The sequence below is a fragment of the Erpetoichthys calabaricus genome, chromosome 4 (assembly GCF_900747795.2).
Source record: "Erpetoichthys calabaricus chromosome 4, fErpCal1.3, whole genome shotgun sequence".
Lineage (NCBI taxonomy): Eukaryota > Metazoa > Chordata > Cladistia > Polypteriformes > Polypteridae > Erpetoichthys > Erpetoichthys calabaricus.
In genome coordinates this window covers 263,926,794-263,941,705 of record NC_041397.2, presented here as the reverse complement: position 1 = coordinate 263,941,705, position 14,912 = coordinate 263,926,794, and the positions used below count along the sequence as shown (strand labels likewise).

The 14,912-nt window shown below is 37.0% G+C and overlaps 1 protein-coding gene across 1 annotated transcript in view; it reads right to left on the bottom strand.

The window, feature by feature from the left end:
- Positions 1 to 3,267: 3,267 nt before the first annotated feature.
- The window catches only part of LOC114650840 (prostaglandin F2 receptor negative regulator-like), a 133,262-nt gene continuing 121,617 nt past the window's right edge, over positions 3,268 to 14,912 (bottom strand). The window contains exons 8-9 of the mRNA XM_028800728.2: positions 12,023 to 12,325; positions 3,268 to 7,087 (exon numbers count right to left, since the gene is read on the bottom strand). Of these exons, the coding sequence (XP_028656561.2) occupies positions 6,903 to 7,087; positions 12,023 to 12,325 (488 nt within the window). The 3' untranslated portion in view covers positions 3,268 to 6,902. The remainder of the gene's footprint in view (positions 7,088 to 12,022; positions 12,326 to 14,912) is intronic.

Below are 14,912 nucleotides of genomic sequence, written 5' to 3'. Positions count from 1 at the left end.
ACTTGACGCAGGCCTGGAGAGTGGTGTTCGACTTATTTTAGCTCAATGTTCATAGACAGAAAGTAAGAATTGCTTATAAGTCTCAGTTTATACTGCTAATGGAGTCTGTCCTTTTTGTTTATACTGTAACTTAATTCCAGTAACACATTTCTTGAATAATCTAGTACCAACTACATACATCTCTTGAATTCTTGACTTGAACAGATGATGGAAACTCAACAAAAAAAGGAATTAATGCTAAATTTATAAATTGGGTGGGGGTGAGCTGGTGGGGGGGTCAAGTTTTTTTTTTAATGTGTTCCCCTGCTGTTAATTTGAAAGTATTCAATTACCAATACCAATTCTTCCATATATTTTCAAACCAACGTCTGTACTAGCAGCATCAAGTACAATGCAAGAACCAACCCTGCCCAGGGCACCAGCCCATACTGACTCAAACCAATCTAATTTAGAGTCAACAAAGACCCTGTCATGCACACTTTTTGAGATACAGGGGAAAACTGGAGTAACTTACGTAAGAAAAAGGCACACTGCCACTGGAGAATGGAGCAAACTCCACCAAATGGGCTGGAATTCAAACCTGGTCTCCTGGATCTGTAATGGAGCAGTGAAAACCACTGGGACATCATCCAATTACCAGCAACGAATGCTACCAACGGAGTCATCCACACACGTTTCTGTAGCTGTAGCTCATCTTCTTGCACTCAGACTGGGGTGAACAGCACAAAGTTATTGCTTTGAGTACACACTGAGACTGACCAGTGACAGGCATAGCAAAAGTGTTACAGTGTAGGACACATACAGTATGGCTCTTGGCTAAGGATGTCAAAATTAAGTGAAAAATGTAACATAATGCAAATCTGCTTAATTTAATTGATGGTTGTGAGGGGTTTTGAGCCTATTATGTTGTGTACTGTTGTGTAAAAGAATTAAAACCTGATGTACTTGGTAATACGAAAATATCACCTTCCACTGCTCAAAAACAGTGGAATTTCCTAGCTTTAAACAGCTAACTTTTACCACAGCAAGATACTCTAACACGACATTCACACTGCAGTTAAAAGGGATTCTTCGGTCATCTTTGATTTTTGTTTGACTTTTCTAATTTTGCAAACAATCGAAAACCAATATGAATGGGACCTGCATAAGCAAAATGAATAAAAAATAAATACATTGACAGATGCTAGTTAATAGACCAACAAAAACACCAATGACATGTCTGATGCTGCATCACGTCACACTGTTTTCAGAGTAGGACGTCTATCCATTCATTAACACTTAATGGCAAGAATAAGAAACCAAAAACAAAATCGGGAGTGGTCTCCCCTGGACTTTCTCATATACTCAGATATGGGGATGGATATTTGAGGAGTAAACTGCAAGACAATAATTATATTTTTATATTAGGTACATTAAAAAAGCATCAACAACAAATCAAATTAATAATATATTGAACAATTATTATAAAAGTAAAGTTGAATAAATTGGACTCTTCTGGTGCAAAAAAAAAAAAAAAAAAATCGAGTATGTGTTCTGGTAAAATACCACTTCCGGTTAACGGAAATAGCCCAAAACTTGTTTTGTACGTAATACTTGTATGTAAAATTTGGTTGACCTAAGTGAAAGCGTACTGAAGTTGTTTTTTACATATACATACACACGCAGAGACATAATTCCAAAAATGGTATTTTCGGACTCAGGGAGGTCTAAAACGTCGAGATTCATCAAAATCTCGAAATTGAATTTTTGGAGGAATCCAATACTTTCCCTATACTTTGTATACGAGAAAGTCAGGGAGGTCTAAAATGTCAAGATTCATCAAATTCTCGACATCGAATTACAATACTTTCCCTATACTTCGTATACGAGAAAGTAAAAAACCATTGCTCTTGCTTTGAGTGAAATTATAACTGCAGGATCTATGACAGGACACAAAGGAGAGGAGCCAGATGTGGAGAGTGGGATGCAAAACGGTGATTTGTCAAATGTAGACTGTCAAAAGGGGGGCATTCGATTAGTTATGCCATCATGTCAAGCAGCGCCTTGGTATTGCAATGTGTTGGCTGGTGACAAGTGCAGAGTGCAGCAACTTTGACATCAGCAAGTCAAGTGTGCTGAGATCGTGTTCTACAAAATCAGCAACCCCATGTGCTAACGTTGTACCAAAGGATTATATCATGACATAAGCGTCAGGAGTGTCCTTTTGGGAGTGTATACATCCAGAAAAATACGACTGGAGCTTTCAAATGCAGGTCACTTCATGTATAGGAAACAAGAGGACAAATACATGTCTGATTCTATGTGTTCTTGTTGTTTATAATACTCAAAAAAATGAAAAAAAAAAATCAGATATTATACAGTATGTAAATTACAAAAACAAAAAATCGAAATTGGACTGCAGTATGAATATAGCCTTTTACACATTATCTGCGATGATGTAGACTGGGAGGAGTGAAGCTATAGCATTATTCTCAAGAAAGTGGTGTACTGATGACTGATTTGCAGCAAACATGAAAAAAACATTAAAACAGGTAAGCAAAAAGAAGAACAACTGTAGGAGATGTTTCACTGGCATACAGGCCGGTATATCACTAAACAAACATAACTAAGAGAAAGTGAAGTCATCTAATTTTACTTAAGACTCACCTTGAACACACAAAATGCAACGCAGAAGACAAATGCATGCTGGGCAAAATGTTTATGAGGAAAACTAATAGTCACTCTTGGGTTGAAAGGAAGAACGTCTCTAAAGAAATTCTATCTTGTCAAAATCTATAGGAAAAGAAATTATTATTTTCGCCATTGAACTATGCCAAACATAAGGTGGATCTTTACTTGGAATATTCTCACAAATCAGAAATGTCTTTTTAAATTCCGTCCCCACTTTAAGGTAGTCATTTCATATTGACTAAATACTAAACAGCTGAAATGCTGCAGCTGTAACCTTCTTTTCAATGTCATATTACTTACGTATGACGTGGTACATCATCTGCCAGCAATTTCTTCATAGATTTCTTCTGTTAAAGAGAACACTAAATCTGCAGCTGACATGCTGCCTGTTGTCAGACCAAACAAGATTACTGGAAGGTGCCATCTATCTTACCAGCCAGGCGATATATCACAGTTATGAAGTAACATTTAAAACATGACATACTAATTCTGGACTCCACCGAGTTATCCCAAAGAGGCCTTATTTCTAAAGGCTAATGCTGCACCATTCCATGACCTGGGCTTCACATTTTGTTTTAATAAGCGCTGGTGCATTGGTCATTTATTAATCAATGTTTATTATATATAGCACCTTTCAAGGGCAGCACTTTACAAAACAATGCTAAAAAAGATTCAAACAAAGTATTCAAATACAGACAGTATAGAAAGGGAACAAGAAAACTCAGTATTTTGGCAAACAAGGGGTGCTCTATCCAGAATCAGTGTAATTGTCCATTTATTTGCCAAACCACAGTAAAACAATTCTGAATGTTAATGACATTAAAAAATGACTGACTGAATGAATGACTTCAACAGAGCAGGAGAGCTGAGCCATTAATCTTGGATCTCCAGAACATCCTCCTTACAACAGAGTTTCTCTTTGGATCTTAGTTTTCCTAGTTTGTATTATTCATTTGACGTTTGTGCCACTGCTAACGGTTCAGGGCAAACATCAAGAGAGGCACTGGCTCCGTCAGACAAGATCCAGCTCCTTTGAGTTTGATTCCATTTTGTTGCACTGCAGATTCAAATTAAACAATTTGAGGCGATCTTTTAATGCATACTCTACATATTACAGTGTATTATTAGAAGAGAAAACAAGTTTAAGGCTGCATCTAATTTTGTCTGACGTTAGTCTAAAACCTAAATGATACCTGCGGTGGTCATTACAACGTGGTTACATGAAACACATTTCTAAGACACCAGAAAGAATTTCAGAAGAAAAATTAGGGAGGTGTTTGAGTTACTGGTAAAACAAATGACATTAACTTTAAATCACAATTCCTAAATCAAGAACTTGGTTTCATGAAAGGTCTTTGCAAACATGTTGCGTTTGTGTTCACTTCTGTGTTGCCCGCCTTTTGAAATATGCTGGTGATTGCGCTTCATTGTCAATCGTGTCCTTTTGTCACTGTGAAAAACTGAATGGACTCACAGCCCACCTCTCCAAAACAATATGTCTGATAAAATTGTATCTGCAGTTTGTCTCCTATTAATTGGGTGATATTCCACCTGCCACAACACATTTGTACCTTTTAAATGATGCTAGCTATGCTCTTCCTGCCCACCATGTTCCTTTTCATAACAGAAAAGGGTTGTATGCTCGTCACACACGATTATTTGTTACATATGGTCTTCTTTCAAATTAACCACTTAGTCTGCTTTCAAAATTACACCATGCCTTTTTGCTGCCAAATATTGATGGTAAACACCATCACTGAAACTGACCAACACATCATCCATAAATTAATGTACAGGGAAAAACAGACTCTTTATTTATCGATTTACTACAAATGCAGTGTTAACAGTTGAGTCATTAAACACACCCAACAGAAACTCAGCTACACAGTCCAAGATGTTTCCATTACAAATCAATAATGCAACTACCTGGAAGCACATACCTGCGAAAAGGTATTAAAAAAAAAAAAATCTGTGGCTTTGAAAGCTCACAGTTGGACATTCATGCCTATCACTAAGCAATCAAAAGCATATCGGGCCGTCAGGACTCTACCTAGAGCAGATTGCCCTCTTACAATAAATAAGTAGTTAAGAAACCGCCTTGTCACAGAAGTGGCCTAGTGCTCAGTAAGCACCCTGACAGAAGTATACGGTTTCACTGCTAAGGCTATTGAAGGAGAGAGGGCAGCAAACTCTGCAGCATTTCGCAGATGTAGTCTGTGTATGAGAGGCTGTCTGGATTGAAACATCTCTGGGAAAAGGGGCTTTCTAAAATGCTTACAGTCTGCAAGTGGCAGACACAAATACTATGTGACACACACCCTGCCCTGATGAAACTAAAATCAACTTTATTGGCTTTATTACTCAGTGCTATAGTATACGCAGTACATCACCATTACCCTTCCTATCATGAGGCACAGTGGTGGAGGCCTTGTGTTATGGAGATGCATCTCAGTCACATGAACTACGGAATTGTCAGTGGAAACAATGAATGCAGGCAAATCTAGGTAAAAACTTCAAGGAATTTGCTTCATGCTGAAGAGAATAGGACAAAGATTTACATTCCAATAGGATAATGATGTAGTATATAAGCAATGCATTCTAAAAAAGACAAATGCCCTTGAGTGGCTTGGCAAAAGCCCAAACTTGACTCCTACTGCAAGTCTGTCAGAATTCTTGACAGCTGGGTGTACGTGTGACAGAACTGTAGCAAATATACAGAGGAAGAAAACACAAAAATCCTCAAACCAATATGCGTAAAGTATATGCTGTAATCCAAACGCAGGAACTGATCCTTAAAAAGTACCGATTTAGGCAAAAAGGAAACACTTAGATGTTTAATTTTTTTTTTTTTTTTTTTTTTTTACAAATTTTGTTACATTTTAATGAGGCATTTTTTTATGATGATAATATGATGTTTAAATCAAATCAAATAACTTCAATGTACTAGGTGGCTTGAAGCTAAAAAAAATGTAATTATTCAAGAAGGTGAATACTTTCAGGATCTGAGCCAAATGGTTATCTCTTCCTCAGTCAAAAGGACTAAACAACAAACCAGGTGTCTATTTACAAAGCTGTATGTGGCTGGCTGTGTCCAATCCCCACAGCACCCCCAAAGCCAAAAAAAAAAAAAACACCACACAGCTATAAATTATCATTGCTTTCACATCCAAATGGATTTTGGCACTAAAGTAATAAAAATGTACATCTCAGTCTTGGAAAGCGTCCATCTCTTACACAGATGTTATGGAAAAAGGAGTGAGCACATGTAAAATATAAATTGTGCCCAATTGTGACAAGCACGAAAACTAATAATTAAGAAAAAATATATAGAACACTTACAAATCTGAAAACTGCCATTTTTGTGTCCCTGAAGATTTTTCTCCAAGTATAAAAGTATCTTTAATATAAAAGAGATTTTAAGGCACCGATGGTAAAAAAAAAAAAAAAATATATAATTTTGCACCACGATGTCTCTCCAAAGTGTATATCTATCTATCTATCTATCTATCTATCTATCTATCTATCTATCTATCTATCTATCTATCTATCTATCTATCTATCTATCTATCTATCTATCTATCTATCTATCATGACTTGAATTTAAAGACTAAATAATATCAGCCTATGTTCAACACTATCACAATCCAGTAAACATCTGAACTAAAATTGAAGACTGCAAGCATAAAAATCAATTTTCATAAACCTGAGCTGTACAACTCATTCTTGGAACGAAAGCAGAATATCCAAGATCCATGAATGAAGAATTATGACTTTAAAAAATCCAGAAAGTGGGAAGGCAAATGCTGGCAAGAAATTTGCTACCTCTTAAACCTTGCCAGAGTTCAGCAGCTCAGAAGAATGGATAAAACGATAATTTATAACAGTCTCTCAATGCAAAATATATGTCTTTAAAATCCATTTTAAATAGTCTTGAGCTTTGTGCTATTCCTATATACAATATATAAAAATGAGGCTTAAAAAAAAAAAAAAAAAAAAAAAAGCGCTCCATTTATTCAATACAAAAGAAACAAAAGCAATCCAAACTGAGTATCCATTCATTTAAGGAATCCTACAAAGACAACTTTCTGCTTTTTCTTCCCTCTAATTTTGAGCAAGTCGTTTTTTTTTCTGAAAAGTTTCACCGTGGAAGAATAAAAAATAAATCTTGGGGGGAGGGACTGCTCATACATCCATTGTGTTACTGGGTGAAGCTCCTTTCTGTCCCTCTGGCCTCAGTCCATTTCACTGGGAACCAGCATCGGGGTATTCTTATAGAGATCCCTTGTTTTATTGTTGGCCTTCATTGTTTTCTTGCAGCAGCAGTAAACACTAAGGTAACCAATAAGAATGGATAGCAGTCCAACAGCAGCTGCTGCACTCAGTCCATAGATTATGGGATACTTCACGGAGTTCCAGACTAGGAGAATATAAAACAAAGAGACAGAATTGAGATTAAGCAATTATTGGCAACTATCACATGCAGTAAACACATTTAATTTATACTCAATCTTCAACTCTTTACTAACAATTTGCTTTGGGTCATGGTTGAAATTTGGCTGTAACCTTTAGCTTGTTAGAGTTTGGCATTTAAGTGATTATATAATATTTTTTTAAAATCTTTAAGAAATTCAGCTATTCACTTTGTTTGGTTTAATCCATTTCATAAGGACTGCCAATCCACACAGCACAGGATGGAAGGCTGCCATTAACCATGAGAAAATTAAATAATATTGTATCTTACTATTTAAGCCATGACCATGCCAATGTGCCTCCATCATCCGTAAGTGGAAGAAGTTCGAAACCACCAGGACTCTTCCTAGAGTTGGCCGGCCATCTAAACTGAGCGATCGGGGGAGAAGGGCCTTAGTCAGGGAGGTGACCAAGAACCCGATGGTCACTCTGTGGAGAGAGGAGAACCTTCCAGAAGGACAAACATCTCTGCAGCAATCCACCAATCAGGCCTGTATGGTAGAGTGGCCAGACGGAAGCCATTCCTTAGTAAAAGCCACATGGCAGCCCGCCTGGAGTTTGCTAAAAGGCACCTGAAGTACTCTCAAGACCATGAGAAAGAAAATTCTCTGGTCGGATGAGACAAAGATTGAACTCTTTGGTGTGAATGCCAGGCGTTACGTTTGGAGGAAACCTGGCACCATCCCTACAGTGAAGCATGGTGGTGGCAGTATCATGCTGTGGGGATGTTTTTCAGCGGCAGGAACAGGGAAACTAGTCAGGATAAAGGGAAAGATAACTGCAGCAATGTACAGAGACATCCTGGATGAAAACCTGCTCCAGAGCGCTCTTGACCTCAGACTGGGGCGACGGTTCATCTTTCAGCAGGACAACGACCCTAAGCACACAGATAATATATCAAAGGAATGGCTTCAGGACAACTCTGTGAATGTCCTTGAGTGGCCCAGCCAGAGCCCAGACTTGAATCCGATTGAACATCTCTGGAGAGATCTTAAAATGGCTGTGCACCGACGCTTCCCATCCAACCTGATGGAGCTTGAGAGGTGCTGCAAAGAGGAATGGGCGAAACTGGCCAAGGATAGGTGTGCCAAGCTTGTGGCATCATATTCAACAAGACTTGAGGCTGGAATTGCTGCCAAAGGTGCATCGACAAAGTATTGAGCAAAGGCTGTGAATACTTATGTACATGTGATTTCTCAGTTTTTTTATTTTTAATAAATTTGCAAAAACCTCAAGTAAACGTTTTTCACGTTGTCATTATGGGGTGTTGTGTGCAGAATTCTGAGGAAAAAAATGAATTTAATCCATTTTGGAATAAGGCTGTAACATAACAAAAGGTGGAAAAAGCGATGCACTGTGAATACTTTCTGGATGCACTGTAATTAAGTAATTTTCTTCACATTTCTGAACTGGTCTGATTCGGTTGTGAAATAGCATGAAATTTGCACATTTTCTGTGTTTTCTCCAAGAACTGCATTTTCTTTTCATAACCCCATGACATGTACATTGGATAAGAGGTGTGTGTTTTTACTTGGACTGGCATACCATTAAAGATCTACTCCTGTCTTATACTTAATAGGTTCTGACTCTTCTCGTTATACAGGGTGAGCCAAAATGAAGTACCACATTTCTCAAGGTCACTGCGTGAGGTAGAGGCAGCCAAGTGGGTTGGGGTGGGGGTCCTTGATAAGGCGATCCATTGTAGTTTTCAGTCGGCAACATGCCTTGGTCCAGTGCGCACTGTGCAAACTGTCGAAGTGTTCTTCAAAAACAACAAATCCATCATCACTATGCAACACACCTTCCAAACTCACTTTAGCATTCCTCCTAACGGTGGCACCTCAAATCGGAAAACAATTCTTCAGTGGGTGGCTACATTTAGACACATGGATACTACATTGAATAGAAAATCTACAGGCTGTCCTTGGACTATACAAACGCCTGAAAACATCCAAGCTGTAAGGGAATCAATTTTGCAGTCTCTTACACATTCAGCATGCAAACATGCTTCTGACTTAGGCATTTTAACAAGTCTTAGAGGAGGATTTTGCATGAGGACCATAATTTCCATCCATACAAAATGATGGTAGCGCAGGAACTTACTGAGAGAGATTGGGAGAGCCGTAGAGAGTTGCCATCGTCATGTGCAGCACTGAGGCATATTTCTACTGGAATGGTTGTGTACATAAGCAAAACTTTCACTATTGGGTTGAAACTAACCCTCGTGAACTTCATCAGAGATCCCTTAACAGTGAGCGTGTTACAGTTTGGTGCGCCGTTGCAGAATTTGGCATTGTAGACCAAACAGTCACCGTCACTTCAAAATGTTACATTGAAATTCTAGAGAACTTTTTGCTGCCCCAACTGGAAGAAATGGATGTGGTGGATGCCTGGTTCAACAGGATGGAGCAACAGCATATACGGCGCGGAGATCCACACAAGTTTTGCGGGAGATGTTTCCAGGGAAGCTGATCTCCCATCGTGGTGATGTCGGGTGGCCTTCACGTTCACCTGATCTTGCTCCATGCGATTTCTTCTTGTGGGGCTATCTCAATTCGAAGGTATACACACACTGACCTCAAAACCTTGAAGCCCTCAAGGTTGCTATTTACCCCAAAATGGCTGCTATTCCTCTTGAAATGGCAGAACGAGTCATGTGAGCGTTCAGAAAGAGTGTATTGCTAATGATGGCCACCACCTTGAAGACATCATTTTTGAAACACAGTGAAAAAAATCTATTTTGTATACCCTTTCTTGTGTTGTAATGAAATTTATTTTACCTTGTAGCATTTTTGTAACATTAACGTTTGAAATGTGGTACTTCTTTTTGGCTCACCCTATAGTAATGGAAAATCTGGATTCTGAAAACAGATGGATGAAAATCTTTAAAGTTAGTTTCTACTCACATCTTTCATGAAAACCTTCTCCATTCTATCCTGTTTAATAACAAAAGATGAATTGCAGGTTTCAGCTTACAGGAGTCACTTAAAGCAGTTGAGATGATTAACTCAACTTAATAATTTGGAAACATCTAACTGGTTGTTTTATTTTAAATGACATAGAGTGTTCCAGTCCACTCACATGAAACTTTAGTTCCTCATTTTCAAAATCTTATCACAAGTTTACATTTTCCTCTCCATCGTTTTCTGATTTGAAACATATAAAGCTGAGGTGCCCACACTTTTTCGGCTTGCGAGCTACTTTTAAAATGACCAGGTCGAAATGATCTACCTACAATAAAAATGCTATATATATATATATATATACACTGTATATATATACTAAGTATACTTTATACATAAAATATATGTTGCCGTACCTTGCATAACTGAATAACCCTTATGGCACAATAACAATTCAATACATTTATGGTCACTATGGTATTTGGATTTAATAATCTTCATGTGGGAAAAGGCTGACTCACATAAATAAGAGTCGAATAATGCAGTCAAGGAGGTAGCACATTTCCTCATGTTTGGGTACTTGTCCTCTGTGAGTAAGTTCCAAAACTGTTCATGAGCCCCATACTTCAGCTGAATGTTATCCTTTAGTGTGTCAAAATCTCATCCTTCACTGTAGAGGAGTTTTAGGTGAAACAGTGTTGCAATTTTTGATGAGGGTGAATCACCCTCAACATCCTCCCTAAATGGATAGCATTTAAATGTAGCGATTGGCTCAAGTAAAACTGAGTCTTGAAACCGTCTGTCAAAGTCTGACAGGCAATTTTCAATCTGCCCTGTGTAGCGTATGCTGTCAAATTGCGCACACACCTTCCATTGCATCTCCAGCTCTGACGCGAGGTTTTGGATGTTCCCCAAGTCAAGGCGCTGCAGCTTTGAGGACAGATGTTGCATTTTTCTTTTGAAAGCATTGACTGAGCTAATCATATTGACCATGGTTTTGTCTTTTCCTTGCAGCTGTAAATTAAACTCATTCAACATGTTGGTCAGATCGGAAAAAAAATATCAAGTCTAGCAGTCATTGATCATTATTAAGTTGCTTGTATTCTGCATGTTTAATGACAAGGAGAAACTCTTTTTTCTCTGGCCTGGGGTCTCGAAATCTCAGCAGGAATTTCTCCCTAGCCATCTGGCTCAACGAAGGCCTCTTTTATCATGTCTCCATCTTGGAAGGACTTCTTATGCTTAATGATCGAGTGATTCACCCGGAACGATGCTTCGGTGTGTCTGCCTTTGCTTTTGAATTCAGCTGAGTGAAAAATGACGGCTGTCTGATTAACTGCGATTTTAGTTCCCTCTTTCTCTTTCTTAGATCTCTTTTTGGAAGGAAGTCAGTTTCGTAGTTTTTATGAACAGTTTGAAAGTGCCTTTCCACATTTTCCTTCTTTTGGATTGACAGATCAGACAAACGCACTTCGATTGTGACATTGTGAGAAAAAAAAATACTCTTCCAATTCCACATCCAGCCCATACCCTCCCCCACGAAAATAACACATTTTTTTTAAAATCCCTTCTTTAGTCGATATAAATTGGAAGGCTAACTAGATCACTTAGATAGCTGGAGTTTTGCAGTAGCTCCTTTCCGATCTACCGGTCGATTGCGATCGACGTATTGGGCACCCCTGATATAAAGTATGCCACTAATATCATTTTTAATAATTTTAAGATTAATCATTACATGAATTAAGATTAGGTGGCGTTATAGATAGCATTACTGTCTGTATGGACTTTGTACTTGTGTTTTCTGTGGGTTTAATGCAAGTACTGTGGTTTGATTAAAGTGCCATCAATAAACTACTTTGGTGCACAAGTGCATGCATGTTAATAACTTCATGACATACTGTATGATATCAAAGACCAATTTTACAAAATAATTCCAAATCAATTCAAGACATTTTGATTTGTTTCCCTATAGAACTTACAGTCAAGCTTGACAGTTATGAGAACTGGTTCAGAGACAATTTCTGATGATTTTTGCCAGGATCCATCGGGTGACTTTATCCAAGGTGTTACTATGCAGATATAGTTGCCGTGACCCATACTTTCAATGTTGTGGATTCTCAGAAGGTACTTCTGAGCATCTGTTCTCTCCAGACTATAATCACTGCTGCTGTTACTTTGCCCAGGTTGTACTAATCCCCAACGGTCCACGGAGGTCAACATATGGCCCTCCTCTGATTGCTGTAGATTATTGTGCATCCATTTCACATCATAAGAGATCTTATCTACAAAAACAAAAAAATAATTTTTTACTTAGATTTGCTTTCCAAATTAGCATGAATTTTAAAGTTTAATAATTAAGTACATTTCAATTAAAAATCTGTAAAATGGAGAAATAAAGAATAAAGGTAAGCTGTAAGCAACTCTGTAAGCAATATAGCTTGAAAGGGTATTAATATTTCATAAGCAGAATGCAGCTCACAACATTTCAAGTTTAAATAAAGAATTTTACATTTCATGACTATTCTGTTTTAGTAAACATTCTCATACTTGTACTGCCATACTATGTTGGAGAATGGTACTGACAGGATATACAGTACATTAATTTCCTGTTAGTATAAGAAGTATTCAAGCCAATAATCAGTATTTGTTAAGCCTTTAAGTGGATAAATTATATTTGAGTTATTACAACAACTAAAAATAAAGACAATGGCATTAATGAGTCCAGATTTTGAGGCAGTGCTTGTGTGGAGCTTGCATGTTATCACCATGTGTGCATGGGGTTTGCTTTCATGCTCTCACATAACCTAACATGTCTTTGTTAACTGATGAAACTACTCTAGCCCAGTATGAGTAAGTTGTGCTCTTGTAATCCTGAGCTTTGATAAAAGATAGATGGATGCACTGTTGGTAAAACCTTATTTGTAACTAAGTCATGAATTCTGTTAATGTGTTATGACAGTAAGAGACGCAGTATTGCTGACTACAAAAAAGTAAATGTCTTCCTGTTGCCCTGAGTGCCCTACAGCAAACACGCAACACTTCTATGCTGCAGGTGTAAGATGAAGTTTTTGCAAATACTACTTACTTCTAAATATTTCAGTAAAACTGACCACTTTAAAAAGAGTTAACACTTTTATGAAAAATAATATTATGGATGTTTGCAATTTGTTAGCACTACAGAATACAATAAAAATAAAGAGGACACATCATTCACTTCAAATGGACTCCTCTATAAAGAAATAATTAAGTAGGCATACACTAGAAACGATTTAGAAGAGGCTCAAATTGAGATCTAAAAGCATTTCACTGGATTCTGAAAAACTTTATTTTCACCAACAAGCACTGTAGCGTCCAACCACCCATCCATTCATGTGTAAGCTTATTTGTGAGTGAAAAATGTTTTGATAATGCATGAGCAGAACATGTAAGACAACAGACTTATTTTGACAAACCTTACTAATAAAACAACTGAATTGCTTGCTTGTATTTTAGCTGTAAATGTTTATTTCTTGATTTCCTTGTTAAATAATAAATTGTTTTCACCTTAGAGGTTTATTTACACACTATTTGAAGAATATTAGTTTGACACTAGTATAACATAGCTTAAGTGAAAAGCACTTGAACAGAAGAAAATCCATAGTTCAGACAAACTAAGAGGATTACTTTTCCTTCTCGGGACTGGAACTGAGTTGATGCCCTGGAGCAATGTATGATAATTGTGCTGGCCACATGAATGAAAACAAGCCTTATTAAGCCATTGCAAAATTAAAAGAATTCATAATTAAATTGCAACTGTTAAATGGCAGGCGCAGTGATTCTATTTTGCTGTTGGGCTTATGGCAAATAGTGTTCATCCTACTGATGTGCTTTTAGCTATAGTTTTGGATTCATATGCTAGTAACACGGCATGGAAAAGACAAACTTTGTTATGCTGGTTCAAAACACACATTGGCTGAATGATGTTTAAGACATTAGTAATTGTGGGTGTTAGTAAATACTTCCCTGTTCTCAAGGGCTCCTCCATAAAACCTTTACTTATTATTATTATTAATTTATTTTTTACTTTTACTGGGATAGGCTCAGGTTCACCATGAAATACAAATAAAAAAGGCAGAAAGTTACCTTCTCATTTCTCTAAAGACAACCCCAATATCTGACCCAACAGCCTCACCAAAATAAACAAAGTAAGAGATTAAAGACAAATAGTGCATGAAGTCATTTAGGATCTGCAAAACAAGTTTATTGATTTAGTACTCCTATATTGAATATCACCCAAAAAAGCTAATTTAAAAAAAAAGAAAAAAAAAAAAAGAAAATCAGTAAAATAATCAGAATGGGTTAAGAGACTTCTTCGGGGTTATCATTATATGACGTTTGACTGGTAACAATGGACAGCAGTTGTGCTTACTTTTTAACTAAATGGTCTATACTGGTGCCCTTTTCAGTATTTAAATTCTATAAATCTTTACTTACTAAGATGCTGTTCAATATATATATATATATATATATATATATATATATATATATATATATATATATAAATATATAAAGGGTGGGTGTTTACCTGCTGATGCCATAATGAGAAAAGCTGCGAATAATACATTTTAAAATTGTGTATGCCATAATATATGCAACCTAAAACCAGCATTGTGTGAAAAGTGCTATTAAAACTTGTAACTAGTTCAAAGTTTTTATTCTCAAACCTACATACTGTAATTCTCAGCAACAAAAGTTCTGAATTATAACTCAATCTAATTAGTATATCATATATTATATACCTATCAAAGAGAGGCAATAGAATAATTATAACATATTTACAATCTCTTGCCTTCTGTGCACTTCCAATGCCTTGCCTCTGAATTTCTTCTC